Source organism: Schistocerca gregaria, chromosome 2, assembly GCF_023897955.1.
Source record: "Schistocerca gregaria isolate iqSchGreg1 chromosome 2, iqSchGreg1.2, whole genome shotgun sequence".
In the NCBI taxonomy this organism is placed as follows: Eukaryota; Metazoa; Arthropoda; class Insecta; order Orthoptera; family Acrididae; genus Schistocerca; species Schistocerca gregaria.
In genome coordinates, this window is record NC_064921.1 from 283,654,302 (window position 1) to 283,681,718 (window position 27,417).

At 44.1% G+C, this 27,417-nt stretch overlaps 1 protein-coding gene across 1 annotated transcript in view; it reads right to left on the reverse strand.

The window, feature by feature from the left end:
- LOC126336871 (facilitated trehalose transporter Tret1-2 homolog) overlaps positions 1–26,541 on the reverse strand; it is a 340,634-nt gene extending 314,093 nt beyond the window's left edge. The window contains exon 1 of the mRNA XM_050000979.1: positions 26,368–26,541. Coding sequence (XP_049856936.1) covers positions 26,368–26,372 — 5 coding nt within the window. The 5' untranslated portion in view covers positions 26,373–26,541. The remainder of the gene's footprint in view (positions 1–26,367) is intronic.
- Between the last annotated feature and the right edge of the window lie 876 nt (positions 26,542–27,417).

A 27,417-nucleotide genomic window follows, 5' to 3' on the forward strand; every position in this document is an offset into this window, starting at 1 on the left:
GCACAACACTGTCGGTACCTTTCAGAACCTCATTGGTTTTCTCCCAGCATAAGAAATCTATTCGGCTTTTGGCGGGTGGTCACATTCATCTGACTGGGCAGTGGATATCTGCACGTCCTCTGCACACAGGACACAACTGACTGGAAATGTTTAGCGTGTTACGACGGGCTAGGATTTTGCTCTTGTTTTTTCGTTACGTGCACCGATCATATAACTGATCATTTAAAACGAAGTGTGTGAAGGGCGAAGTCACGGCCGGATGTAGTTCCATGATATTTTGGAGGTGTTCTTCGTAGACTTTGGTCCACTCTATGCAGGATGTTTATTCTTTGGCTTTCTTTCCTACATCGTCATGATTTTTTGTGACAACAACCGTGTACACTGACGTGGACGTACAGATTCCTGATTTGACAGTCACACACCCTGTTGCACCTCACCTGCTATATCACCAGACCTTAATCCCATACAAAATACATGGGACTATTTGGAGCGAAAGGTAAAATGTAGCAATACATATCACCGCACTTTGGTAGCATTACTGGAGATAACCATCAATGAGACTTTTTTGCTGGATATGGCATACCTGAAGAAATTGTATACACCCTTTCCCACCAAACTGAAGCCATTAGCAAGGCTAGAGGTTACGTCCCCTCAGATCTTCGAATAGCATTACATAATTTGCGCATTGTCTGCTGTTTGTATGGAAGAAACATCGAATTTGAAAACACGAGTAAGTTCATGAGTTAGTGTGCTAAGTCATCGAGGCAAATGAAGTGAGTGCGGTAGACAAATTAGGAAGAAATCTTGTACATGAATAATTTGTAAATTAGTGGCTTGTCGTCTGGTGGACAAGATTTATAGGAAGACACATTGTCAGATAAACCACAGTCTGGCCAGGTTTATCAGTTTACCGACGCACGAAGTATTTTTATGGAGCGGAACAGGAAATATCTTATTTCGGATCTGTGTAAGTCAGATATTCTCTGATACACGCTGCCATTGCTTTGGGAGGTAAGCAATACACAGTTACATGTGTGAAAAGGATCTCTATGTGCTTATCAACTATGTATCTTTATTCGTACATGAGTGTCTAATGAAACACGCCCAATATTTTCAACAAAATACGTTACAGGCAGGAAGGGAAACAACACCACATTTTAACCTACAGCATTAGATGTAGCACCAAACGGTGACATCCCAGAAGTCGTAGGCCGATGACATTATAAATGAATGTGAACTACGTGTTCGGCCATTAGCAGCTATCGATGACGACCATGAGGCACGTCAGTGGTTAACGTTCTATTGACAGTGAAGACACTAGACGTGGAGGATATAAGCTTCTGTTAGGCAAATATGAACAAAATCTGCTTTATAACTCTGAAAGAAATTTTTACCCGTAATTCACATTAAGGCAAAAATTATGAACTAAATCTAAATGGCCGGCTTGGGATCTGATCACCATTCCCACTGAATGCTAGTCCAAAACTTGTAACTACTATACCACCTCGGGCGGATTTGATATGATGATGATGGCGCACATTTCCGCTTCGTTAAAAGAAGATTTTGAAAATTCAGATGACATAGTCAATCGAATAACGCACGACCTTTCGACTGGAAACGAGCATCACCTATTCTCCTCAATCGCGAAATAGCTACAAATTATGTCTTCTACAAGGCCATTTGGCATTACAGGCTGGTATTTCATTGACAAAGTTATGTACACTCCTGGAAATTGAAATAAGAACACCGTGAATTCATTGTCCCAGGAAGGGGAAACTTTATTGACACATTCCTGGGATCAGATACATCACATGATCACACTGACAGAACCACAGGCACATAGACACAGGCAATAGAGCATGCACAATTTCGGCACTAGTACAGTGTATATCCACCTTTCGCAGCAATGCAGGCTGCTATTCTCCCATGGAGACGATCGTAGAGATGCTGGATGTAGTCCTGTGGAACGGCTTGCATTGCCATTTCCACCTGGCGCCTCAGTTGGACCAGCGTTCGTGCTGGACGTGCAGACCGCGTGAGACGACGCTTCATCCAGTCCCAAACATGCTCAATGGGGGACAGATCCGGAGATCTTGCTGGCCAGGGTAGTTGACTTACACCTTCTAGAGCACGTTGGGTGGCACGGGATACATGCGGACGTGCATTGTCCTGTTGGAACAGCAAGTTCCCTTGCCGGTCTAGGAATGGTAGAACGATGGGTTCGATGACGGTTGGGATGTACCGTGCACTATTCAGTGTCACCTCGACGATCACCAGAGGTGTACGGCCAGTGTAGGAGATCGCTCCCCACACCATGATGCCGGGTGTTGGCCCTGTGTGCCTCGGTCGTATGCAGTCCTGATTGTGGCGCTCACCTGCATGGCGCCAAACACGCATACGACCATCATTGGCACCAAGGCAGAAGCGACTCTCATCGCTGAAGACGACACGTCTCCATTCGTCCCTCCATTCACGCCTGTCGCGACACCACTGGAGGCGGGCTGCACGATGTTGGGGCGTGAGCGGAAGACGGCCTAACGGTGTGCGGGACCGTAGCCCAGCTTCATGGAGACGGTTGCGAATGGTCCTCGCCGATACCCCAGGAGCAACAGTGTCCCTAATTTGCTGGGAAGTGGCGGTGCGGTCCCCTACGGCACTGCGTAGGATCCTATGGTCTTGGCGTGCATCCGTGCGTCGCTGCAGTCCAGTCCCAGGTCGACGGGCACGTGCACCTTCCGCCGACCACTGGCGACAACATCGATGTACTGTGGAGACCTCACGCCCCACGTGTTGAGCAATTCGGCGGTACGTCCACCCGGCCTCCCGCATGCCCACTATACGCCCTCGCTCAAAGTCCGTCAACTGCACATACGGTTCACGTCCACGCTGTCGCGGCATGCTACCAGTGTTAAAGACTGCGATGGAGCTCCGTATGCCACGGAAAACTGGCTGCCACTGACGCGGCGGTGCACAAATGCTGCGCAGCTAGCGCCATTCGACGGCCAACACCGCGGTTCCTGGTGTGTCCGCTGTGCCGTGCGTGTGATCATTGCTTGTACAGCCCTCTCGCAGTGTCCGGAGCAAGTATGGTGGGTCTGACACACCAGTGTCAATGTGTTCTTTTTTCCATTTCCATTTAATACATCACATAGCATTCAGTAGTGGGTAAGGTTGCCTTATTTAATAAGCCTTGTAAGAGAGATGCGACACCGATTCTAAATATTGTATTATGAGTGAAGTAATTTGTCCGTTTACAAAAATCTATGATCCACAATGGGCGGCAGGTGTCGCGCCGAACCAAAAGCCGAAATGAGAATCACTTAAAGGAAGAAAAATTATATGACACAAATCATTTACGTTTCTTACACGCAATAAAACCTCATCTTATAGTCAATGATTCTCTTAGGAATTACATATTTTCACTTTTTGTATTGTTAACAAAATGCAAAGCAAAATACTTATTCCGAGGGGTGAGAATAAGAAGTAACGTGTTGCATATTTACCAGTACATTGTATTTAGGTTTACCATAAAATAATAAAAAACAGATTTTCTGTTTTCTTTTTTGTAAGTCATCAGTCCTCTTACTAGAAGATCCGACCCGAAAAGAATTCCTATCTCATGCCAAATTCTTCACCTCAGATAGCGGTTGAAGAACGTATTTCTGTCAGTTTTCGCCTACTCATTTTATCCACTATAGATCGCTCTAGTGCCGTGGAAGTTATTCCCTAGTGTCTTGAAACATGTTCTATCATCCTGTCACTTTTTTGTGTTTTCCACATGTTTTCTTTGCTGAATCTGCAGCAAAACTCATTAGTACACTTAATTTCCAGTGCTCATTTCGAAAACCACATCTCAAACGGCAAGATTCTCTTCTTTTCTGGTTTTCTGATATTTCTTTCTTAGCCATTATTAATAGTACTGCGATGACGGCAGGGACTGAAGTATGTGCCCCCCTCCTGTAATAATGGTTTATTGTTAATTACGTTCACTTATTGAGATGCAGCTTTCCCTATCGTTCCTCTATGGGATTCATAGGAACGATCCAAAGGAAATGTAATTATCCACGAAGGAAGTGACTTACAAGGCGCTTGTTCGACCCGTTCTGGAGTACTGTTTATCAGTCTGGGACCCTTACCATGTAGAATGATGAGATTCTCAACAAACTCTAGTGGCAGACGTTGCAAGAGAGGCGTTGTGAATCACACACGGGTTTTCTATTGAAATTTTTTCAACAAACATCTCGTGAAATGACCATGACGAGAAAATTCGAAAAGTTAGAGCTAATAGAGAGATTTATCCAGATTCATTCTTCCTACGCGCCATTCGCGAGAGGAATGGGGAAAATATGGTTCAAATGGCTCTGAGCACTATGGGACTCAACCTCTGACGTCATCAGTCCCCTAGAACTTAGAACTACTTAACCCTAACTAACATAAGTACATCACACGTGTCCTTGCCCGAGGCAGGATTCGAACCTGCGACCGATGCAGTGGAATGGGGAAGGGGGTGCGTCAGTGATACCAGAAGTACACTCCACCACAAATCGTCCGGTGGCTTTGCGGAGTATTGAAGAAGATGAGAATGTAAACGACATTAGTCGAACCATATTAATTTTTTGTGAGGTGCTTTCCGTGCTGAAGTTTTCTGCTGGTGGAAACTTTCCCTAACCTGGCTGATCATTTGTTTCCTTATGAAGCGAAGCGTCTTCAGCGTTATGGAAAGCGTAATCCTGGATTACTGATTGAGTCGGGCTGCGCGGTGGGTAGTACTCGTGACAGACTTATTCAAGATACAGCTTTGTATTTCTCTGAAGCTTCTTTCGTGCAACCGAACACAGTGTGATCACACTGTCGGACACTTGTTACGATGTCCTGAAAGGCTCGAAAGTAATTAGAGCTTTGTGCAAGTGCCCGGCAACTGCGACATACTGAACCTGCCGGTACCATCCGCCTCTTCTGACCCATGAAATCATTAAATTGACCAAATACAGTATGCGTTCTAATTGCATGAATTATAAAAATAGTATTTCAACAGCTGTTTTTATAGCTTTTTGCTTAGGCTACCAGCTTCGACTCCTCGTTAGTGTCGTCTTTAGGCACTGTAGAATGAACGGAAAAAAAATCCAGTCGTACAAGTATGTAACTGGGAACCAATATGTACGCCTGGTTTCAGTAGGAAACTTCACAGCAATGTGTGCTCTGCACACACGTAACAGTAGCTCACTAATTTGTGAAGAGCAGCCGCGCGGGATTAGCCGAACGGTCTCAGGCGCTGCAGTCAAGGACTGTACAGCTGGTCCCGGCGGAGGTTCGAGTCCTCCCTTGGCCGTGTGTGTGTGTGTGTGTGTGTGTGTGTGTGTGTGTGTGTGTGTGTGTGTGTGTGTGTGTGTGTCCTTAGGATAATTTAGGTTAAGTAGTTTGTCAGCTTAGGGATTAATGACCTTAGCAGTTAAGTCCCATAAGATTTCTCACACATTAACTTTTTTTTGTGAAGAGCACACATTGCTCGTGAAGCTTTCTACGGAAACCAGGCGCAGATATTGGTTCTCTATGATATACTTGTACTACCAGGTGCTTTTTGCCGTTGATACTACGGAGCCTGAAGAAATCCTTACTGTGGGGTCGAAACTAGTAGCCTAAATAGAAAGCTTTAACAGCTGTTGGAATACTACTTTCACAATTCATCGACCAGCCACTGTTACACAGTCCATAATCACAGGATGATATAAATGCGTCGTGTCTGTCCTTTCGCATCTGCCTAGTAAGCAGGAAATGCCGAGTTCGAATCCCGGTATGGCACACATTTTCATTCTTCGCCGCTGATTTTGCTTGATGTTCCGATGCAGCTAACATCGACAGTCCCCTTTCCCCTCCCCGTCCAATTTACATCTAATTACATGAGTCATATTCTTTGACCTTAACTCACAACCAGTTGCTTACTCTATTCATCGAATGGTCTCCCTCTACGATTTTTATCTCCCCACTCACGCTTCCCTCCTGTACTAAACTGGTCATCTCTTGATGTCTCAAAGTTTGCCTTACCAACGGATCCCTTCTTTTAGTCAGATTGTATCACAGATTTCTCCTCTCACAAATTCTATTCAGTACCTCCTCATTAGGTATGTGATCGACCCATCCAGTCTTCAGCACTCTTCCGTAGCACCACATTTCAAAAGCTATTTCCTCCTTGTCTAAACTGTTTATCACCTATGGTTCACTTTCATATATAGCTACACTCCATTCTAATACTTTCAGAAAAGACTTCCCGACAAATGTATACTCGATGTTAACAAATTCTCTTCTTCAGAAACGCTTTTCTTGCCAGTGCCAGTCGACATTTTAAATCCTCTCTACTTGAACCATTATCCGTTATTTTGCTTCCCAAATAGAATTTATTACTTTGTCTCATTTCCTCATCGCCATCATTCCATTATCCTCGTTTGGTTTTTATTTATATTCATTTTATATCATCCTTTCTGGAAAGGAAATTTGAAATCTGGTTCCTAAATTCTGTCTAGTCATTATGTAATCAATCTGAAACCTTCCGGTGTCTCGAGGTCTCTTCCACCTATACAACCTCTTCTCTCTTGGTTCTTAAGCCAAGTTTTAGCAATAATTATTCCAGTCTCCCATAACTATTAAATTTTCAGCTCTCTTAACTGTGTCAATAATTTAATATATAAGAAAGTATCAACCTCGATTGCGGTAATAAACCAACTTTACCTAGGTTTCAGCCCAAATAATTGAGCCTTCTGCAGAAGATATACCTTAATCTACAATTTGTCTAAGAGGCCATGGTCTAGAAATAAAACTAAGAACAGCCTGAATAAGCATAGTCATATTTTATTTCTAGATTATGCCCTATTAGACAAGTTATAGATTCAGGTATAGCCTCTGAAAAAGGCTCAATTATTTGGGCTGAAACCTAGGTAAAGGTTGGTTTCATTACCGCAATCGAGGCTGATAGTTTCTCATATATTAGATTATTACGATTGCTGACTGTGTTGCAATGTTGAAAGCACAAAAATTTCAATTTCTCGTATCTCTTCATATATTTCCTTAATCTCCTCATCTGCGGAGTTAGTTGACATATAAACTTGTACTCTTGTGGTGGGTGTGTGTTTCGAGTCTATGTTACGTATAGTAATGCATTCACTATGCTGTTCATAATAGCTTATCCTATGTTTTTACTCATTATTAAACTTACTCCTGCACTACACCTACTTGAGTTTGTATTTATAAACCCGTATTTACCTGACCAGAAATCCTGTACCTCCTGTGCCTAAACTTCAGTAGTTCCCACTGTACCCAACTTTAACCTATAGATTTTACTTTTTCTGACCTACCTGCCCGATTAAGGTATCTGACATTCCACGCTCCGATCCTTAGAACGCAGGATTTGTTTCTCCTGATAACGACGACCTCCTGAGTAGTCCCCGCCCAGAGATCCGAATGCGGGACTATTTTACCTCCGGAATATTTTACCCAAGAGGACGCCATCATTCAGCCACACAGTATAGCTGCATGCTCTCGGGAAAACTTACGGCTCTAGTTTCCCTTTGCTTTCAGCCGTACGTGGTGCCAGCACAGAAAGACCGTTTTGGTTGATTTTACAAGGCCAGAACAATCAGCCATAAAGACTATTGCCCCTCTTCAGGTACCACAAGTTTGTCTGCCCTTTCAACGGACATCGCTCCGCTGTGGTTGCACCTACGGTATTGCCGAGGCACGCAAGCTTTCACACCAACGGCAAGGTCACACGTATAAATTTGTGGTTGATAGATGGTACTGAAAAAAATACTAAAACCTCCAAAATCATTATCTTAAAAAATAATTTCAGAAAGGGAATAAAAGCTGTCAACCTACACACGAATGCAGAACTGTTATTTATTGTCAAGAGATAGTAACAGAAGGAAAACTGGAAAATAAAAAATGAAAATTCGGACGTCATTATAGTTTAATCAAACTGTTATTCACAGTACGAAACACTGTCAAGAGCACATTGTGAGCTAAGACAGAAATTATGCTGGAACGGGGGTATAGGGGTGAATCGCTCCACCTTAATTTTCTTTATTTGCTTCTGCGATGTATCTACAAGGTAAGCTGTTTGAAAGGAACGTCGAGCAAAGATCACTGACAGACATCCAGCCTTGCTTTTATGAACACGCCATTTTCTCAGATCATGATCCTGGAATTCAACCTTGACAATCGGGTTTTATTGGCAAAAAAAAAAAAAAAAAAAAAAAAAAAAAAAAAACAGATGTTGCTTGCACTTTATCGTACTTTATACTCGGTTGACGCATTCCCAGCCAGTTGGCTTCGTTTTCAGCAAAATGTTTTCCTCTCTTCGTGACACACTCTTTAAGGTATTTATCAGAAAATCTTAAGATTAGATTTCATAAACGACAAGGTGGTGCCAGGAATATGCCATGAGCATTTTCAGTCAGTGTGAGGTAACTACTGATCTAGGAACCACGCCACTCGTCGTATGCAAAGGTCTGCCTTTGCTCCCTGTATCTTAGCCAGTCACCTTTAAAATTTGAAAGGATATTTTAGTCAACAATGACATAAGCTTTGTCTAAGTCTACAGACGCTATAAATGGAGGTTTGACTTTCCTTCACCTATCATCCATGAGAATTGCAAACTGATCTTCCCTGATTACCAGCCCATTTGCCAGCCAACCCGCACATATGTCTGACACAGTTTAAACTCAAAAAGCAATTTCCACTGGACAAATTGAATGGTTCTGTATTTTTAAATGCGGGAAAATGAAATATATTTCCCCTAACAAAGAGAAAGAATCTCATAATACGCGATAACGAGGCTAATGATGTGTACGGACGCAGGAGGAGCTGGCCACTGTTCGCGAACAGCTGAACGTGTTGATGGCCGCGGTCAGCCGTCTTCAGGCTGCTGCCTCTGAGTGTAGCGGCAGTGGGGAGTCTGGTGCGTCGCAAGGTACACCCCAGGTGTTACATGCTTCACCCACTGTCCCTGCTGTCGAGACGTCTTCACGGGTACCGGGCGCGGTTGGGTCACCCTCTCCCCAAGGCGAGTGGCGGGTTCAGCGCCGTTCGAGGCGCACGAGGCGGAGGGTAAATGTGGAGGCTGGCCGTGTGGCATCGCCCGCTCTGCTGGTCATGACGGCACCAATGACTCCTGCCGTCTGGGTTGAGAGGTCATCATTTCGTACAGGCGGTTGGCGGAATTGGTGAAGGCGGGAAGCCTCGCTCGCGGGGTGGAATCAGAGCTAACTATTTGTTGTATCATTCCCAGAACCGATCGCGGTCCTCTGGTTTGGAGCCGAGTGGAAGGCTTAAACCAGAGGCTCAGACGATTCAGCGGAGATCTGAGGTGCAAATTTCTCGACCTCCGCTATCGGGTGGATAAATGTAGGGTTCCCCTGAATAGGTCAGGCGTGCACTACACGCCGGAAGCGGCTACAAGGGTAGCGGACTACGTGTCGATAGCACATGGGGTTTTTCTAGGTTACAGAATTCCCTCCGTAGGCGCGACAAGACGCCTCCTGAGACGCAGCAAGGTAGGAGTAGGCAAAATGCAACAGGGAATAACAATATTAATGTGCTAATAACAAACTGCAGGAGCGTCTATAGAAAGGTCCCAGAACTGCTATCATTAATAAACGGTCACAAAGCCCATATAGAACTAGGGACAGAAAGTTGGCTGAAACCAGACAAACAGTAATGAAATCCTAAACTCAGATTGGAATGTATACCGCAGAGACAGGCTGGACAGTGAAGGGGGAGGCGTGTTTATAGCGCTAAGAAGTGCAATAGTATCGAACGAAATTGATGGAGATCCGAAATGTCAAATGATTTAGGTGAAGGTCACGGATAAACCAGGCTCATTCATGGTAATTGGATGTCTCAATAGGCCCCATGGCTCAGCAGCTGTTGTGGCTGAGCACCTGAAGGATAATTTGGAAAATATTTCGAGTAGATTTCCCCACCATGTTATAGTTCTGGGTGGAGATTTTAATTTGCCGGATATAGACTGGGAGACTCAAACGTTCATAACGGGCGACAGGGAAAAAGAATCCAGTGAAATCTTTTTAAGTGCTTTATCTGAAAACTACCTTGAGCAGTTAAACAGAGAACCGACTCGTGGCGCTAACATATTAGGCCTTCTGGTGACAAACAGACCCGAACTATTTGAAACAGTTAACGCAGAACAGGGAATCAGCGATCATAAAGCTGTTACGGCATCTATGATTTCAGCCGTAAATAGAAATATTAAGAGGTAGGAAGATTTTTCTGTTTAGCAAAAGTGACAAAAAGCAGATTACATAGTACGTGACGGCTCAACACAAAAGTTTTGTCGCAAGTACAGGTAGTCTTGAGGATCCGTGGACAAAGTTCAAAACCATCGTAAAATATGCGTTAGATGAGAACGTGCCAAGAAAGATCGTAAGAGATAGAAAAGAGTCACCGTGGTACAACAAACTAGTTAGAAAACTGCTGCGGAAGCAAAGGGAACTTCACAGCAAACATAAACATAGCCAAACCCTTGCAGACAAAAATTACGCGAAGCGAAATTTAGTGTGAAGAGGGCTATGCGAGAGGCGTTCAATGAATTCGAAAGTAGAGTTCTATGTACTGACTTGGCAGAAAATACAAAGAAATTTTGGTCTTATGTCAAAGCGGTAGGTGGATCAAAACAAAATGTCCAGACACTCTGTGACCAAAATGGTACTGAAACAGAGAGTGACAGACTAAAGACCGAAATACTAAATGTCTTTTTCCAAAGCTGCTTCACAGAGGAAGACTGGACTGTAGTTCCCTCTCTAAATTGTCGCACAGTTGACAAAATGGTAGATATCGAAATAGACGACAGAGGGATAGAGAAACAATTAAAATCTCTCAAAAGAGGAAAGACCACTGGACCTGATGGGATACCAGTTCGATTTTACACAGAGTACGCGAAGGAACTTGCCGCCGCCCCCCCCCCCCCCCCCCTTCTTGCAGCGGTGTACCGTAGATCTCTAGAAGAGCGTAGCGTTCCAAAGGATTCGGAAGGGGCACAGGTCATCCCCGTTTTCAAGAAGGGACGTTGAACAGATGTGCAGAACTATAGACCTATATCTCTAACGTCGATCAGTTGTAGAATTTTGGAACACGTATTATGTTCGAGTATAATGATTTTTCTGGAGACTAGAAATCTACTCTGTAGGAATCAGCATGGGTTTCGAAAAAGACGGTCGTATGAAACCCAGCTCGCGCTATTCGTCCACGAGACTCAGAGGGCTATAGACACGGGTTTACAGGTAGATGCCGTGTTTCTTGACTTCCGCAAGGCGTTCGATACAGTTCCCCCAGTTGTTTAATGAACAAAGTAAGAGCATATGGACTATCAGACCAATTGTGTGATTGGATTGAGAAGTTCCTAGAACGCAGCATGTCATTCTCAATGCAGAGAAGTCTTCCGAAGTAAGAGTGATTTCAGGTGTGCCGCAGGGGAGTATCATACGGCCGTTGCTGTTCACAATATACATAAATGACCTGATGGATGACATCGGAAGTTCTCTGAGGCTTTTTGCAGATGATGCTGTGGTGCATCGAGAGGTTGTAACAATGGAAAATTGTACTGAAATGCAGGAGGATCTGCAGCGAATTGACGCATGGCAGGGAATGGCAACTGAATCTCAATATAGGGAAGTGTAATGTGCTGCAAATACATAGAAAGATAGATCCCTTATCATTTAGCTACAAAATAGCAGGTCAGCAACTGGAAGCAGTTAATTCCATAAATTATCTGGGAGTACGCATTAGGAGTGATTTAAAATGAAATGATCATATAAAGTTGATCGTCGGTAAGGCAGATGCCAGACAGATTCATTGGAAGAATCCTAAGGAAATTCAGTCCGAAAACAATGGAAGTAGGTTACAGTACGCTTGTTCGCCCACTGCTTGAATACTGCTCAGCAGTGTGAGATCCGTACCAGATAGGGTTGATAGAAGAGAGAAGATCCAACGGAGAGCAGCGCGCTTCGTTACCGGATCATTTGGTAATCGCGAAAGCGTTACGGAGATGACAAAGTCCAGTGGAAGACTGCAGGAGAGACGCTCAGTAGTTCGGTACGGGCCTTTGTTAAAGTTTCGAGAACATTCCTTTCACCGAAGAGTCAACCAGTATATTGCTCCCTCCTACGTATATCTCGCGAAGAGACCATGAGAATAAAATCAGAGATATTAGAGCCCACACAGAAGCATACAGACAATCCTCCTTTCCACCAACAATACGAGACTGGAATAGAAGGGAGAACCGATAGAGGGACTCAGGGTACCCTCCGCCACACACCGTCAGGTGGCTTGCGGAATATGGATGTAGATGTAGATGAACTTCTGAAGTCGATCTCATGATTTAAATATATACCGATAATCCTAAGCCGGCCGTTGTAGCCGAGCGGTTCTAGGCGCTACAGTCTGGAACCGCGCGACCGCTACGGTCTCTGCTTCGAATCCTGCCTCGGGCATGGATGTGTGTGATGTCCTTAGGTTAGTTACGTATAAGTAGTTCTACGTTCTAGGGGACTGATGACATTAGAAGTTAACTCCGATAGTGTTCAGAGCCATTTTTGATTATCCTAAGAAGCGAAAGGAAATAGGACGATCAAGAGAAACTTACGGTAGGAAAGGCGAATGGAATATTTAAATTTGTAGCTGAACTTTTGAAAAAGTGCAGTGCATCTAGGAAGGAAATGTAAACTGAGACCCTAGTCCTTATAAAGTAGGAATGAGTAGAGACAACGAATACAGGATCGTAAAATATCTGCCCGATCTACACTCCTGGAAATGGAAAAAAGAACACATTGACACCGGTGTGTCAGACCCATCATACTTGCTCCGGACACTGCGAGATGGCTGTACAAGCAATGATCACACGCACGGCACAGCGGACACACCAGGAACCGCGGTGTTGGCCGTCGTATGGCGCTAGCTGCGCAGCATTTGTGCTCCGCCGCCGTCAGTGTCAGCCAGTTTGCCGTGGCATACGGAGCTCCATCGCAGTCTTTCAACACTGGTAGCATGCCGCGACAGCGTGGACGTGAACCGTATGTGCAGTTGACGGACTTTGAGCGAGAGCGTATAGTGGGCATGCGGGGGGCCGGGTGGACGTACCGCCGAATTGCTCAACACGCGGGGCGTGAGGTCTCCACAGTACATCGATGTTGTCGCCAGTGGTCGGCGGAAGGTGCACGTGCCCGTCGACCTGGGACCGGACCGCAGCGACGCACGGATGCACGCTAAGACCGTAGGATCCTACGCAGTGCCGTAGGGGACCGCACCGCCACTTCCCAGCAAATTAGGGACACTGTTGCTCCTGGGGTATCGGCGAGGACCATTCGCAACCGTCTCCATGAAGCTGGGCTACGGTCCCGCACACCGTTAGGCCGTCTTCCGCTCACGCCCCAACATCGTGCAGCCCGCCTCCAGTGGTGTCGCGACAGGCGTGAATGGAGGGACGAATGAAGACGTGTCGTCTTCAGTGATGAGAGTCGCTTCTGCCTTGGTGCCAATGATGGTCGTATGCGTGTTGGGCGCCGTGCAGGTGAGCGCCACAATCAGGACTGCATACGACCGAGGCACACAGGGCCAACACCCGGTATCATGGTGTGGGGAGCGATCTCCTACACTGGCCGTACACCTCTGGTGATCGTCGAGGGGACACTGAATACTGCACGGTACATCCAAACCGTCATCGAACCCATCGTTCTACCATTCCTAGACCGGCAAGGGAACTTGCTGTTCCAACAGGACAATGCACGTCCGCATGTATCCCGTGCCACCCAACGTGCTCTAGAAGGTGTAAGTCAACTACCCTGGCCAGCAAGATCTCCGGATCTGTCCCCCATTGAGCATGTTTGGGACTGGATGAAGCGTCGTCTCACGCGGTCTGCACGTCCAGCACGAACGCTGGTCCAACTGAGGCGCCAGGTGGAAATGGCATGGCAAGCCGTTCCACAGGACTACATCGAGCATCTCTACGATCGTCTCCATGGGAGAATAGCAGCCTGCATTGCTGCGAAAGGTGGATATACACTGTACTAGTGCCGACATTGTGCATGCTCTGTTGCCTGTGTCTATGTGCCTGTGGTTCTGTCAGTGTGATCATGTGATGTATCTGACCCCAGGAATGTGTCAATAAAGTTTCCCCTTCCTGGGACAATGAATTCACGGTGTTCTTATTTCAATTTCCAGGAGTGTATATGAAGCTGTAACAGGTATCAGAGCATTTGCAAGAAAGTAGTTTAAAAGAATCCGAACATGACTGTGCGAGAGTTTTGCTGTTACCATATGATATCACGCATAGGGATAGTAGGAATAAGGCACAAGAGATTAGGACGAGTTCAAAGGCACAGTGAGAATTCCTTGTCTCTCTAACACTAAATCGCTAGTGACTTGAAGAATATGTATGTAGAAAATGACAAAGAAGCGCTCGTGAGAAAAAAGAAATGTGGTACCACTACCTTATTTAGACTTTCATGCAGAAAGAAGCCACGTACCAACAGTTTAAATACTCTTGCCACAGCTCGAATTCCAGTAACTTTTGTTCAGGAAATGTGCTATCTTTTCGGTGTATTCGTGACTGTGGCGGGTATGTGTTTATAATGTGAAGTAGACCCATTCAGACAGCCACTACACAGTTTTTCGAAACAGAGTGAACTATTGCGGAACTTTCGACCGCTTTTGCCGCTGCTGTTATCGCGCCTCAGCCGACCGTTATACTATGTTTATTTTGTCATTACGCGGCGCCCGAGATGCATTGCTTTCCAAGTTCCTAGGTGTAAGATACCCTTCTCTGGTTAATTCCCCTCTTCGAGTCTGCGAAGGTCGTGCTCCAGCATTCCAGACAACCTGTCCTCTGAATGGCGTCATTCTGCAAAGACATCCGTCTGACAAGTGGGCAAGTCTGCTGTTGAAGCAAATAACCCGCCGACAGTGACGTCAGCAAACATTACTTTTTATCTGGCTAGAGACGTAAGAAACTGCAACTTCTCTGAACGAACGATCGTAACTTCAGACTAGAACGAAATACGAAAGGCATGAGCACGCCACCAGACCAGTATTCAGCAAGTGCCTCTCAGTTGCCAGACCGTAAAACTGCCGTTGGAAAAATTCTGCAGCTGCGCACTGTTCTATCAAGCATGTTGGGAAGTCAAGTAATCTTTCCCTTTAAACATATAGTCCTCAACAATAAAGGCGTATTCCAAGCTGTCATCGTCAGTCTGTATCATTTCTAGCTGTTCCATTGTGACTAATAAATACCAAGAACAAAATTGGTTGTTGGACATTTAAAGTGTCTGTCTGGACTCCAACTGAAAACTGTCATCACTTGAAAAGGAGCGAAACAGTTCCTGGAGATACTTTGTCGCAACAGGTGCTGTGATTCAATAAAACAAATGAACACACAGAAATTTTTATCTATTATTATATAATTATTTAATTAACTAACTTCATATAAAATTAATTATATTGTTCTAATTAACGTTGTGATTGTAGTGACGAATGCTCATGTATGGTGCAGGAGGAAAAATGGCCTTCGAGCTAACTGTCAAATTGTAATTTACCAATTTTTAGTTTTTCCGTCTTAAACTTACTCCAAACAGAGAAAATTTTCCACCGGACGCGTTTCCCTATTACCGGTATTCCTGAAGAATATTCGGTAATTATTCAAGAAATGTCGGTACATAATACGTACATCGTTGTTGTTGTGGTCTTCAGTCCAGAGATTGGTTTGATTCAGCTCTCCATGCTACTCTGTCCTTTGCAAGCCGCTTCATCACCGATTAACTACTGCAACCTACATCCTCCTAAATCTGCTTAATGTATTCATCTCTGTCTGCCTCTACAATTTTTACCCTCAACGCTGCCCTCCAGTACTAAACTGGTGATCTCTTGAGGCCTCAGATATGTCCAACCAAGCGATCCACTAGTCAAGTTGTGCCACAAATTCCTGTTCTCCCAAATTCTGTTCAGTACCTCCTCAGTAGAGACGTGATCTACTCATCTAATCTCCAGCATTCTACTCTAGCACCACATTTCAAATGCTTCTATTCTCTTCTTGTCTAAACTGTTTACTGTCCATGTTTCACATCCATACAGGGCTACACTCCTTACAAATACTTTCAGAAATAAACTTCCTGACACCTAAATCTTTACTCGACACTAACAAATTCGTCTTCTTGCGAAACGCTTCCACAGCCACTCTACGTTTTATATCCTCTCTACTTCGACCATCATCATTTATTTTGCTCGCCGAATAATAAAACTCATCTACTACTTTAAGTGTGTCGTTTTCTAATCTAATTCCCCAGTATGACCTGATTTATTTCGAGTGCCTTCCATTATCCTCGTTTTGCTTTTGTTGATGTTCTTCGCATATCCTCCGCTCAAGACACTGTCCATCCCGTTCAACTGTTCTTCCAGATCCTTTGCTGTCTCTGACAGAATTACAATGTCGTCAGCAAACTTCAGAGTTCTTATTTTTGTCTGCATGCACTTTAATTCCAACTCCACATTTTCTTTTGTTTCCTTTCCTGCTTGCTCAATATACAGATTGAATAACATCAGGGAGAGGCTACAGACCTGTTTCACTTCCTACTCAACCGCTGCTTCGTTTTCATGCCCCTTGACTCTTCTGACTGAAATATGGTTTCTGTACAAATTGTAAATAGCCTTTCGGTCCCTGTATTTTACCCTTGCCAACTTCAGAATTTGAACGAGAGTATTCCAGTCAACATATTCAAACGCTTTCTCTAAGTCTATGAATGCTAGAAACGTATGTTTGGCTTTCCTTTATCTTCCAAAATAAGTCTTAGGGTCATTATTGCCTCGCGTATTCCAACATTTCTCCGGAATCCAAACCGATCTTCACTTCGTCTGTAAAGAATTCGTGCTAGTATTTTTCAACTGTGTCTTATCAAACTGATAGGTAATATTCACAACTGTCAACACCTGCTTTCTTTGGGATTGGCATTATTTTATTCTTCTTGAAGTCTGAGGGTACTTCGCTGTTTCAAATGGAGGAGTTTTCCACGTCTGGCTCACTCAAGGCTATTAGAAGCTCTAATGGAATGTTGTCTATTCCCGGGGCCTTGTTTCGACTTAGGTCTTTCAGTGCTCTTTCAATTTCTTAGAGCAATATATTTCCCTTTTCATCTTCATCTACATCCTTTTCTATTTCCATAATATTGCCCTCAAATACCTCGCTCTTTTGCAGACCCTCTATACAGGGTGTTACAAAAAGGTACGGCCAAACTTTCAGGAAACATTCCTCACACACTAATAAAGAAAAGATGTTATGTGGACAAGTGTCCGGAAACCCGTAATTTCCATGTTAGAGCTCATTTAGTTTCGTCACCTACGCTCCCACCTATGCTCAATGGAGCACGTTATCATGATTTCATACAGGATACTCTACCTGTGCTGCTAGAACATGTGCCTTTACAAGTACGACACAACATGTGGTTCATGCACGATGGAGCTCCCGCACATTGCAGTCTAAGTGCTCGTACGCTTCTCAACAACAGATTCGGTGACCGATCGATTGGTAGAGGCGGACCAATTCCATGGCCTCCATGCTCTCCATACCTCAACCCTCTTGACTTTCACTTATGGGGGCATTTGAAACTCTTGTCTGCGCAACCCCGGTACCAAATGTAAAGACTCTTCGTGCTCGTATTGTGGACGGCTGTGATACAATACGCCATTCTCCAGGGCTGCATCAGCACATCAGGGATTCCATGCGACGGGGGGTGGATGCATGTATCCTCGCTAACGGAGGACATTTTGAACATTTCCTGTAACAAAGTGTTTGAAGTCACGCTGGTACGTTCTGTTGCTGTGTGTTTCCATTCCATGATTAATGTGATTGGAAGAGAAGTAATAAAATGAGTTCTAACATGGAAAGTAAGCGTTTCTGGACACATGTCCACATAACATATTTTCTTTCTTTGTGTGTGTGGAATTTTTCCTGAAAGTTTGGCCGTACGTTTTTGTAACACCCTGTATAATACGTGTACAAAGTTTAGTATTTACAGATTATAAACATTATATCCTTACAAAATTGGCGTACAAATACTCGGTGATTTTGCCTATCGCATTTTCCTTCGTTGTTAGCAGAGATTAAGGTCATAACACATGTTGAACATTCACTTTCGTCAGTCTTTCGCCTCTTCGAAACCATTTTTTCTTAGGGTGTATTGCTGTTTTTTACCACTGCACCTCACTTTTGTAAAAATTGCACAGAACAAAGAATACCGTAGTGTCCTTTGGCCAGCACTCACTACAGCGTCTATGTTTACTCACTGTTTTGCGTATAAGTTGTGAGTGCTGCGAATGCATTTTTTGTCCAGTAGTCTTGTGTGAGAGAACGTGTGCTCAGTGGTCAGCAATTCTGGCAGCATTAGTGAACACATCTTAAAGATGTATTTTATTTCTTCAATCACACAAGCAAAGAAAATTCTAATTAAATGCAACACCTTTAAAGAAATCTGATATGTAAAATAAGTTAATGTACTTTTTTCGTATTTCATGCGCATATAACTTTTTGTTTCTTATTACACCCATCATGAAGATAATTATGTAGACACAGTAGTGGATACCATGTACTTACATCTGCAATAGCCACCATCGTTATTACAGTTTGCATCCCTTTGCGATATTTTAAAAGAGAATTAAATAATCAGACTACAACGGTACTGCTAAGAGTACAATGTATATTGATATATCCAAGAGCGTACCCGGGATCTGAGTAATAGGGGTTGGCTAGGGGGGAGATCTCTTATTAATTTTGCCATGAGTAACAAAATAGTTTTCATAATTCAAGACCAATAGTTCTAGACACACTATCAGTAAGAGTTCATCACAAGTTCCTCCTTTCTTCAAACAAATACAGAGCTGATATGTCTGCTTGTGTACCAGAGCACGATGCAAGCTCGCTTTATAAAAATAATTTTTCTATGTCTTGCCTCTCCCCAATTCCCCCTCCCCCATACTGAAAGTATATCTATGAATATGAATATACCTCTAGACTAAACGCAGCGGAACTAATAGCTGACCGAATTTCATAGACTGTATGACGTGAAGCAATATTGATATAAATTTTTACTTTTAGAATTTGTTCGTTAATTGTCTGGTTCACAGAATTACAAAAGACTGTGAGAGGCTTCCGGTATGACTAGCGATTTTTCTGCAGATTTCTAGCACTAAAGAGATCATAGTTAGAACTGAAAGGTGGCACTGTGTCGCATGGAAATGATGCATGCCATACTCTGGACATTAATGCTACCAAATCTGGTACTCGTACGGTAATTAGTTTCCATGTTATAATGTGTTAGATAGGAAAAGTTTAATTATGACAGTCCGGTATTTAGAAGCAGATGCGGGAAGCACCACTGCACGAGTTTGCCGTGACTCACTGTACAGTCAGTTCATAAACAAATAGACAAATCCAGCACGAGACTGGAGAAGCCTGTGGAAAAACACACACATAAGAGGATCTTAACGAATAACGTGATGCCGACTTGTTGTGGAGCAGTAAATGAAACCCTTGTCAAGGACGCACGGCCTTTCAACGTCAAACAACGAAGCAGTCTTTATTGCGAGCAACGTAGCACGACAGCCTTCTTCGCTCACGTCTTTGCCTGCAAAGACGAAGTATCTAAGTCGACACATAAGAAACTTGCAGCCTTGCACAGAAATGCACCGAGCACCACCGAGGTCACAGGTATATTACGAGCCGACTGACGTTTGTATTCCAAGCCAAAGTAAAATTACTACAGTTGGCTCTTTGCACTTCATTCCTGACACAGGGTTACCACCAACGACCGAACTATAAAACAATTCGTTACACATTGCACATCAAAAGATCAAGTAGTGCAGCGTAAGCTACATGAAGCTTTTCAAAATGGGAGTCTGACCTACTTTATGCGTCGTGGTGCAGTATGTATTAAAATCTACTAGTAACAGAGACTTGGGCATAAGATATGGCAAGTGAGAAAGTTTTCTTCCGAAGTTGGGAATGAAAAGAATTTCATCTGGGCATCAGTAGAGGTACACTCAAACACTTGAACGTTACTTTTATTTTGTATTAGCACGCTGATGAAGATTTTATGCTGAGAACAGTGAGATTTTCTGTGAAAGGTTGCTCCTGACTGTAGTTATAATTATTTTACTTACTTTTGCGAAGTAACTCTTCCACAGCTACAAGATGTATTTGGCCGCTACGAGTTTCGAGGCTCAAACCAGATTACGAAGCGCTCATTCTCGATAAACCTAGACGAGATGTCATCGTATTGCGTGATACAAGCACGTGAGTCAGAGAGCTTCTAGCATGCCGCTCTTCTCAGGCGAACGGTAAGACAAATTCTTCCACGGTTTGCCTACGAGGAGATGCAGGGGTCGATGTGATCTGAATCATGGGTGTGCCAGATAATACGACCACAGCATGTCTGGCTTAACTAGCACGAGCACTTGATAATGTTGGTTCGTCCTTGAAGCTAGTAATGAAGAAGTGAATAGTTATCAGCTTTAGACAGGGAATATATTCGCTCTGAAAAATTGAAATCAGTTATCGTGATTCATGGTCACACACTCCTGACCACTCGCAGTGTACTTGCTGACGTGTCAACATGAGCTTGGACGAAAGGAGTGGGTCATTACTGGTAAAGATCTATTATCAAAACTATAGTAATGGTGCAGCTGCACTTCGAGAATATCACCGGCTGGAAGGATTACGGAGCGGTCCCCTTTCTTCACCTGCTGTGCGGAGCATGATGGAAAAGTTCGGGTCAGCTAGAGAAATGGGTGTCGCTTCGGGAAGTGGCCCCGTGACCGGTTGCACCACAGTTGCTTGATGAAGTTGCTGTTGCTATGGCTGACAACGCTGCCTGCAATTCCCGATCGTCAGGCAGATCGCGTGCAGCGTCACGACAGTTGAACACCCCGTGATCCACTGTACGGAAGGTGTTTCGAACCATTCTCGTAGAGCAGCTTTCGCCAAGGGCGCACAACGACGTGTTGACTTCGCTCTCCACTTTCTCGCAAGGATTGACGTTGACGCGGCCTGGCTCTCGACCATCCTATAGACAGACGATGCCCATTTTTCTCTGTCGGGTGAGGTGAAGACACCAACTGTCGAATGTGGGATCTTCACCTCCAGTCACTGTGCACGAAGTCCCTCTGTACGGTGAACATGTCACCGTATGGAGTGGCTTCGTGGATACGTTCATCATCGCCCAGTCTTTTTTGAAAAGGAGGGAGCTCAAGGAGCAAAGACGTGATGTACGACTGGCCGCATTACTGCGATATCCCTCGTCAGTATGTCATAACTGCGAGACGCACAGAACTCAACTAGTTTCATACAAAATGGGGACCCCACCGCACATCGCTCGTGTTCACCCGCTTCTCCGGAACATCTTTGGAAATGGTCGAATTATCAGCCGACCGTTTCCAAATGCTGGGCCGGCACGATCACCTGTTCCCACTCCCTGTGATTTCTGGTTGTGGGGCTACCTGAAGGGCAGGGTTTACCAGGAGAACATTCACACCTGTGCTGACCTGAAGCGTAGCATACCGAAAGAGGTAGCCAGCATACCTACGAACATGCTTCGTTCTGCTGTGCAGATCCTGCGTTTTCTTACTCTTCTGGACACTGCGGGCGCCATATTTAGCCATTTTTTGTAGCAGTAATGGTACCCGATATGTAATGGTATGATGTACCGTAGCAGCACATTAAAAGTGTTTTAATTGAACTGATTCTGCATTATCTCTCTTCCCCATGTCTTTCACATTAGTGCTGCCAAGTTTGGTACTCGTAATTAGTTTCCATGTTATAACGTGTTAAACAGGGAAAGTTTAACTACAACCATTCGGTAGTATTGCCCAAAGTATTTTATTTGACGATGGGGACCACACAGCAATCTGATTTATGTAATTTTTTATACTTGCGGTACGCGAAGTTTAGAGCTCAGATATTAATCCTTCGAAAACATTCGATGCTAGTCTAATAAATTCTCGATAAAATGCACTGTTAAATTTTCCGACGGTGGTTAATATGCCAAAGCGAAGTCTGTTGTTCTCGACAGGCCGTGTGGCTGTGTGAAACAATGCTCGACGGTGACAAAGAGCTTTCTGGTTCGATTCCCGGCTGACGCGAACTTTTAAACGGAGGTTTATGTTCCACTGGCATTTCCATGAAGTTTAAAATACATAAAGATGGAAAAAATCAGAAGCGCTCGAGACTGGTAATGACTGGTCCGAGTCTCATTTCGGCCATTACTTTTTTGTTGTTTTTTTTTTACGTTACGTCACTTACATACAAAATTCATCAAGTGCATGCTAATTAACACCCCTATAATTCTTATTTGTAAGGAAAATGCACGTCTCCTTATTTGTACTTACATATAAAATAAAAACAATTTTCATTGCAAATATAATTCTTACTTAATGATCCATTGAATGTTTTGGCTCTGAGCACTATGGGACTTAACATCTATGGTCATCAGTCCCCTAGAACTTAGAACTACTTAAATCTAACTAACCTAAGGACATCACACAACACCCAGTCATCACGAGGCAGAGAAAATCCCTGACCCTGCCAGGAATCGAACCCGGGAAGCCGGGGGTGGGAAGCGAGAACGCTACCGCACGACCACGAGCTGCGGACTAATCATCCATTATAAAAGACTTTAAATAAAAAACCATTACAAATTACAATACCTTCCATCCTGATGTATTTTGGGCTTCGTGGAAATGTTCACGAAGCATTACACCTTCCTTTAAAGTTTTTCTACGACTGGGAATTGAACCCGAAACACACAGCCACACGACCTCTCGAGGAAAGTTGACTTTCCTTTAGCGCATTAAATACGGTCTCAAAAATTCTAATTTTCTCGAGAATTTTTGAGTATTGCATCGAACTGCTGCTGCTGACGTATTTGAGTTCTGAACTTAACGTTACCATAGATATAAAAAAAATACAAAAAAATGATTGTCATGTGGACTCCTTGTTAGTGATGGTGGCTCTTCGGGGGGAAAACACGGCAAGTGGCATAATCCGATTTCCCAGAAACTTCTCACGGTGGAAGAGGAATCAAAATAAGCGAACACGTCTCGACGTATCCATAGACACACTACCGTTTCTGAGAAATTGATGGTAAAAGCTTTCCAAGTAATTTAAATGCTTTTAAGCTCGCGAAAATCTCAGCCGAAATGGTGGCACATTGACTAGCGTCGCGCTCTCCCACTTTTGCCGCCCCCCCCTCCCCCCGGTGTTCGAAATTCAATTAGTGTTCCCATGTCAGTAGAAACGGATCGCTTTACCGAAAACTGGTGCTTGCAGATGATTACGAATCAAGATACGCTACAAGAATTTCAGGCAAAAACAATTTCAAATAATTTTCTCATTTATTTATTGGTGCTTTGTTTAAATTCATTCACCCTACATATGATTAGTAGAACGTTAAGGACAACGTTATTTTAATACACAGTGGAAAACATTAGCGTGGTTACCTTCTACGGATATTGGTAAACAAATGAAAAAGGAAAGTGTAAAGCCGCGACACCAATCACTGTCCCACTGATACAGCTCAACTATATATTCACTAAAACGCACAGAGTACCTCGAAAACGTTGACCGTCTTTTTCTCATAAACGGTCAAGTATCTAAAGATACGCCGAGGCACCTATTCGCTTATTTTGACTACATCTTCTATTGAGCAAGTTTTCTGGGAAATCAGGTTATGGCACTTACTGTGTCCTCCTCCTTATCTGACCAAAGGACCTACAATCAGTGGTTTTCGTTCTTGAAAAAGGCTTTTGATGACACAGTCATGGTTGCCTTTTATGATTTTATCAGTGTGCTTAGCTGCTGGCATTTCTAAGCAAGCGTCTGCAACCTATTATTTGTTTTCTGTTTTAGCATTTGCCTTCTAATACAATCGACAACACCGACAAGAATGTGACCACTGAACAGTACGTTCTAAGTGTGAAACTATTGCAAAACGAAGCAGTGACAAGTATCATGAATAGTTTCAACTCACATGTTGGTACACGTGATATTCTCCTAATTCGTAAACAGTGTTTCCGAACCGACTTTTTATGAGCTCCTTATTTTGATACAAGGAATCCAGTCTGCCCATTGGACCACCTGGGTAGCCGTCCGTGTTAAACTGTCGCGTCCGGAACCCACCCGAAGGTCGGTGTGCTGGCCAGTCTGAATGTCGTTTTTAGGCTGTTTTTCACATCTGAGTAGGTGAATATCGGCTTGGATCCTAGTCCCGCATCACTTACACGATTCAGAAACATTCAGAAAACTGTCGCTCATTTCCACACGAATAAAACCGCATACGGCAAGAGGGGTACACACTTGCCATTCTAGGAGTATACTCAACCCCTTAAAACAAAACATAAGAAATTCCTTAATAACCACATCAATCCTGCGCCGATTCGGCACAAAGGCACAGGAAAAAGAAGAAGAATCCAGTGTGCCCACTGGTATACTGTAGTTGCATGAAAGCAGATGAGCAGTTAGCGTATAATTAATCAACACACTAAGACGAACAGAGCAGCTGGTGGTCAGCGGTGGTAAATACATGAAAGAATGAGATTTTCACTCTGCAGCGGAGTGTGCGCTGATATCAAACTTCCTGGCAGATTAAAACTGTGTGCCGGACCGAGACTCGAACTCTGGACCTTTGCCTTTCGCGGGCAAGTGCTCTGCCAACTGAGCTACCCAAACACGACTCACGCCCCGTCCTCTTAGCTTTACTTCCGTAGGTACCACGTCTCCTACTTTTCAAACTTTACAGAAGCTCTCCTGCGAAGCTTGCAGAACTAGCACTCCTGGAAGAAAGGATACAGCGGAGACATGGCTTAGGAGACGAGGTACTGGCGGAAGTAAAGCTGTGAGGACGGGGCGTGAGTCGTGCTTGGGTAGCTCAGTTTGCAGAGCACTTGCCCGCGAAAGGCAAAGGTCCAGAGTTCGAGTCTCGGTCAGGCACACAGTTTTAATCTGCCAGGAAGTTTCAATACCTGAAAGAGTTTGCTATCACGGAATCACCAAGCCCTGTTCAGGGACAAGCAGTTTCCGCCAAGCGATCGTCTTCACGTCAGGGATTACTGCTACATCAAGCTGAAGTAAGGTTCTTTGGCGTCAAATACATAATTGTTTTCGCTCTTCATCTGTCACGTGCATCTTTTATACGTGTTTCATCAGTTACCAGTGTGTGACTTTAAGGTAAACGCCTGGCCGAAAATGTTTCCCTGTGGATCAATACCTACTTCAACAGCTTTAGTAGTTTACTAAAAGTCGGTTAGACATACACTTCCATGAAGAATCGAAGACTAGAAATGGAAATGGCGAAACTGCCAAAACTGGATATTTTCGTCTATTTCTTCTGTAAAACACTGCGTGTGTCGAGGCTACTAACTTGAGATATGTTGTAAGCACCAGAGACGCCTCCATTTACTTCAGAATACCTTCACTGGGTTCAGCAGTATGTTCCTCTGTTTGTGACATGAGAAACGCTGAATGTGTCTATCCCGCCTGACCGCGGTGATAAAGACACCTGTTTCTCTCTCGCTTTCCTACGAGTAACAACACACAGTAACTTCGACTTAATTTCAGTTATTTTCGACTTTAAGTTGTTGTGCGCAGCGTTTTATGAAGGAATAGAGAAGAATACTGAACTAAGAATTCGAGGAAACTTGTACGTAACAAACAAATGGACAGCTGTTTGCTCAGAAGGAAACAACACAACATGGTGTAAGCGTGTAACTCATTAGAATTTAACTGTGTACTGTGTAGAATAAGGAAATAAAACCAAATATCGTACTTTTGGGGTTCAAACTGCATGTATCGTGCCTAGACTTCCACTGAACAACAAATTAAGTGCTGAAAAAAAAAGAACGATCTATCAGCTATGCTCGATTTTATTTAAGTGAAATAGAGGGAAATTAGATGTCAACACTGTATAATTTAATACTGATCAAAAATAAATGAGGTGGTGCTGTGCATATTCAGCGATTGCTAGTTAATGAAGAATGGCACTTGCATGTTTACCTAAATTTTCATTTTTACGATTTTTTTTAAAATTCTAAGCGTATTATATTTTTGCAACTTTTTTCTACTAGGCGTTACAAATGGTGCGAAACTATCACAACTTTCATTTCGTCGAATAAAACGATTCGTACTGTGAGTCCATCACGGTTTTTCCTTGTTTTCTTACATTTTGACATTTCGCACTTTCACAGAGTTTCGCATATCCAGTCTGAAATTGTCAACATCAGCGGGTTGCAAGCGTCGACGAACAACCCGGTGAAAACTGCATGCGGGCCACTAACCTCATGGGTGGCGGCGTCTAAGAGTCTCTGGAAGCAGCACTAGCGTGGCGTACGCTCGGGTCGGGTCGGCTCGCAGTTGCGCCTGTCTCGTCTGTGGAGCGTCGTCCAACTGCCGGTGCCGCCGACAGCCGCGGCACTCTCTCTCGCTGCCGTGACGTCACGAGCCACGTAGTGGGAGGCCTCGGTGATGCTTGCCGGCCGCCTTGTTTGTAAATAAATGGCAGACGCAGCCGACCGTCTACCTGCGTCGCGCTCACGGGGTCAAGGCGCCCGCTAAATGCAAGTTACCCAGCCGAGTTGGGGCCTGGCGTACCAGGAGACGGTCACTCAGTCGACCTCGTCTGCACTGCGGAAGGCCGCTGAGGCGAGGCCGTGCCAGCAAACCACGAAACGAGCAATCCCTCACTGCTTCGATGGAATTTCGTGGATTGCGAGTGGTGAAACTTGGCGCGGCGTTATCGAATGTACAAATAGTTTACGGGAATGCAGCCGGGTGATGTCTTCCACAACCGTCGATATTTTGACAGGTGAGCACCATGTCATTTTCAAGGCACAAGTCAAACGACAGATAGCCGTAACTTAGGGTCGCGAAGAAGAATCAAAAATGCTTCACTCAGCCGTTGTTAATTAACATTTCATTGTCGATATCGTCTGACGTTGGTCATTTTCGGTCCGTGGTGGTGCTATATGTTGAAATGTCTCTGTTAGATTCGTTTCATATGCTGCCAAGCACAGCTATTTGTAATGTAGTTTTGTACTTCATGTTTGTCCCCATTCAGTGGCACACAGTTACATAAAAATATCAATTTTTCCATTAAGCATCTAATCCTATCTACGTTACCTACAATTTGTGTTCCCAGATTTCCGTTCTGCGTTTATCATCTGTATGAATGAGTGAGTGAGTATGTATGTTGAATCTGTCTCACGTATGGTTGCAGTGCAGCATCTGGCTGCCTGCTGTGGTAGCAGTAGTGTAGCGAACGTAACTTTATCAATCGAGGCAAAGAGATTTGTACTCTTTCGGCAGTGATTCGACTGTGGTTAAGCTAG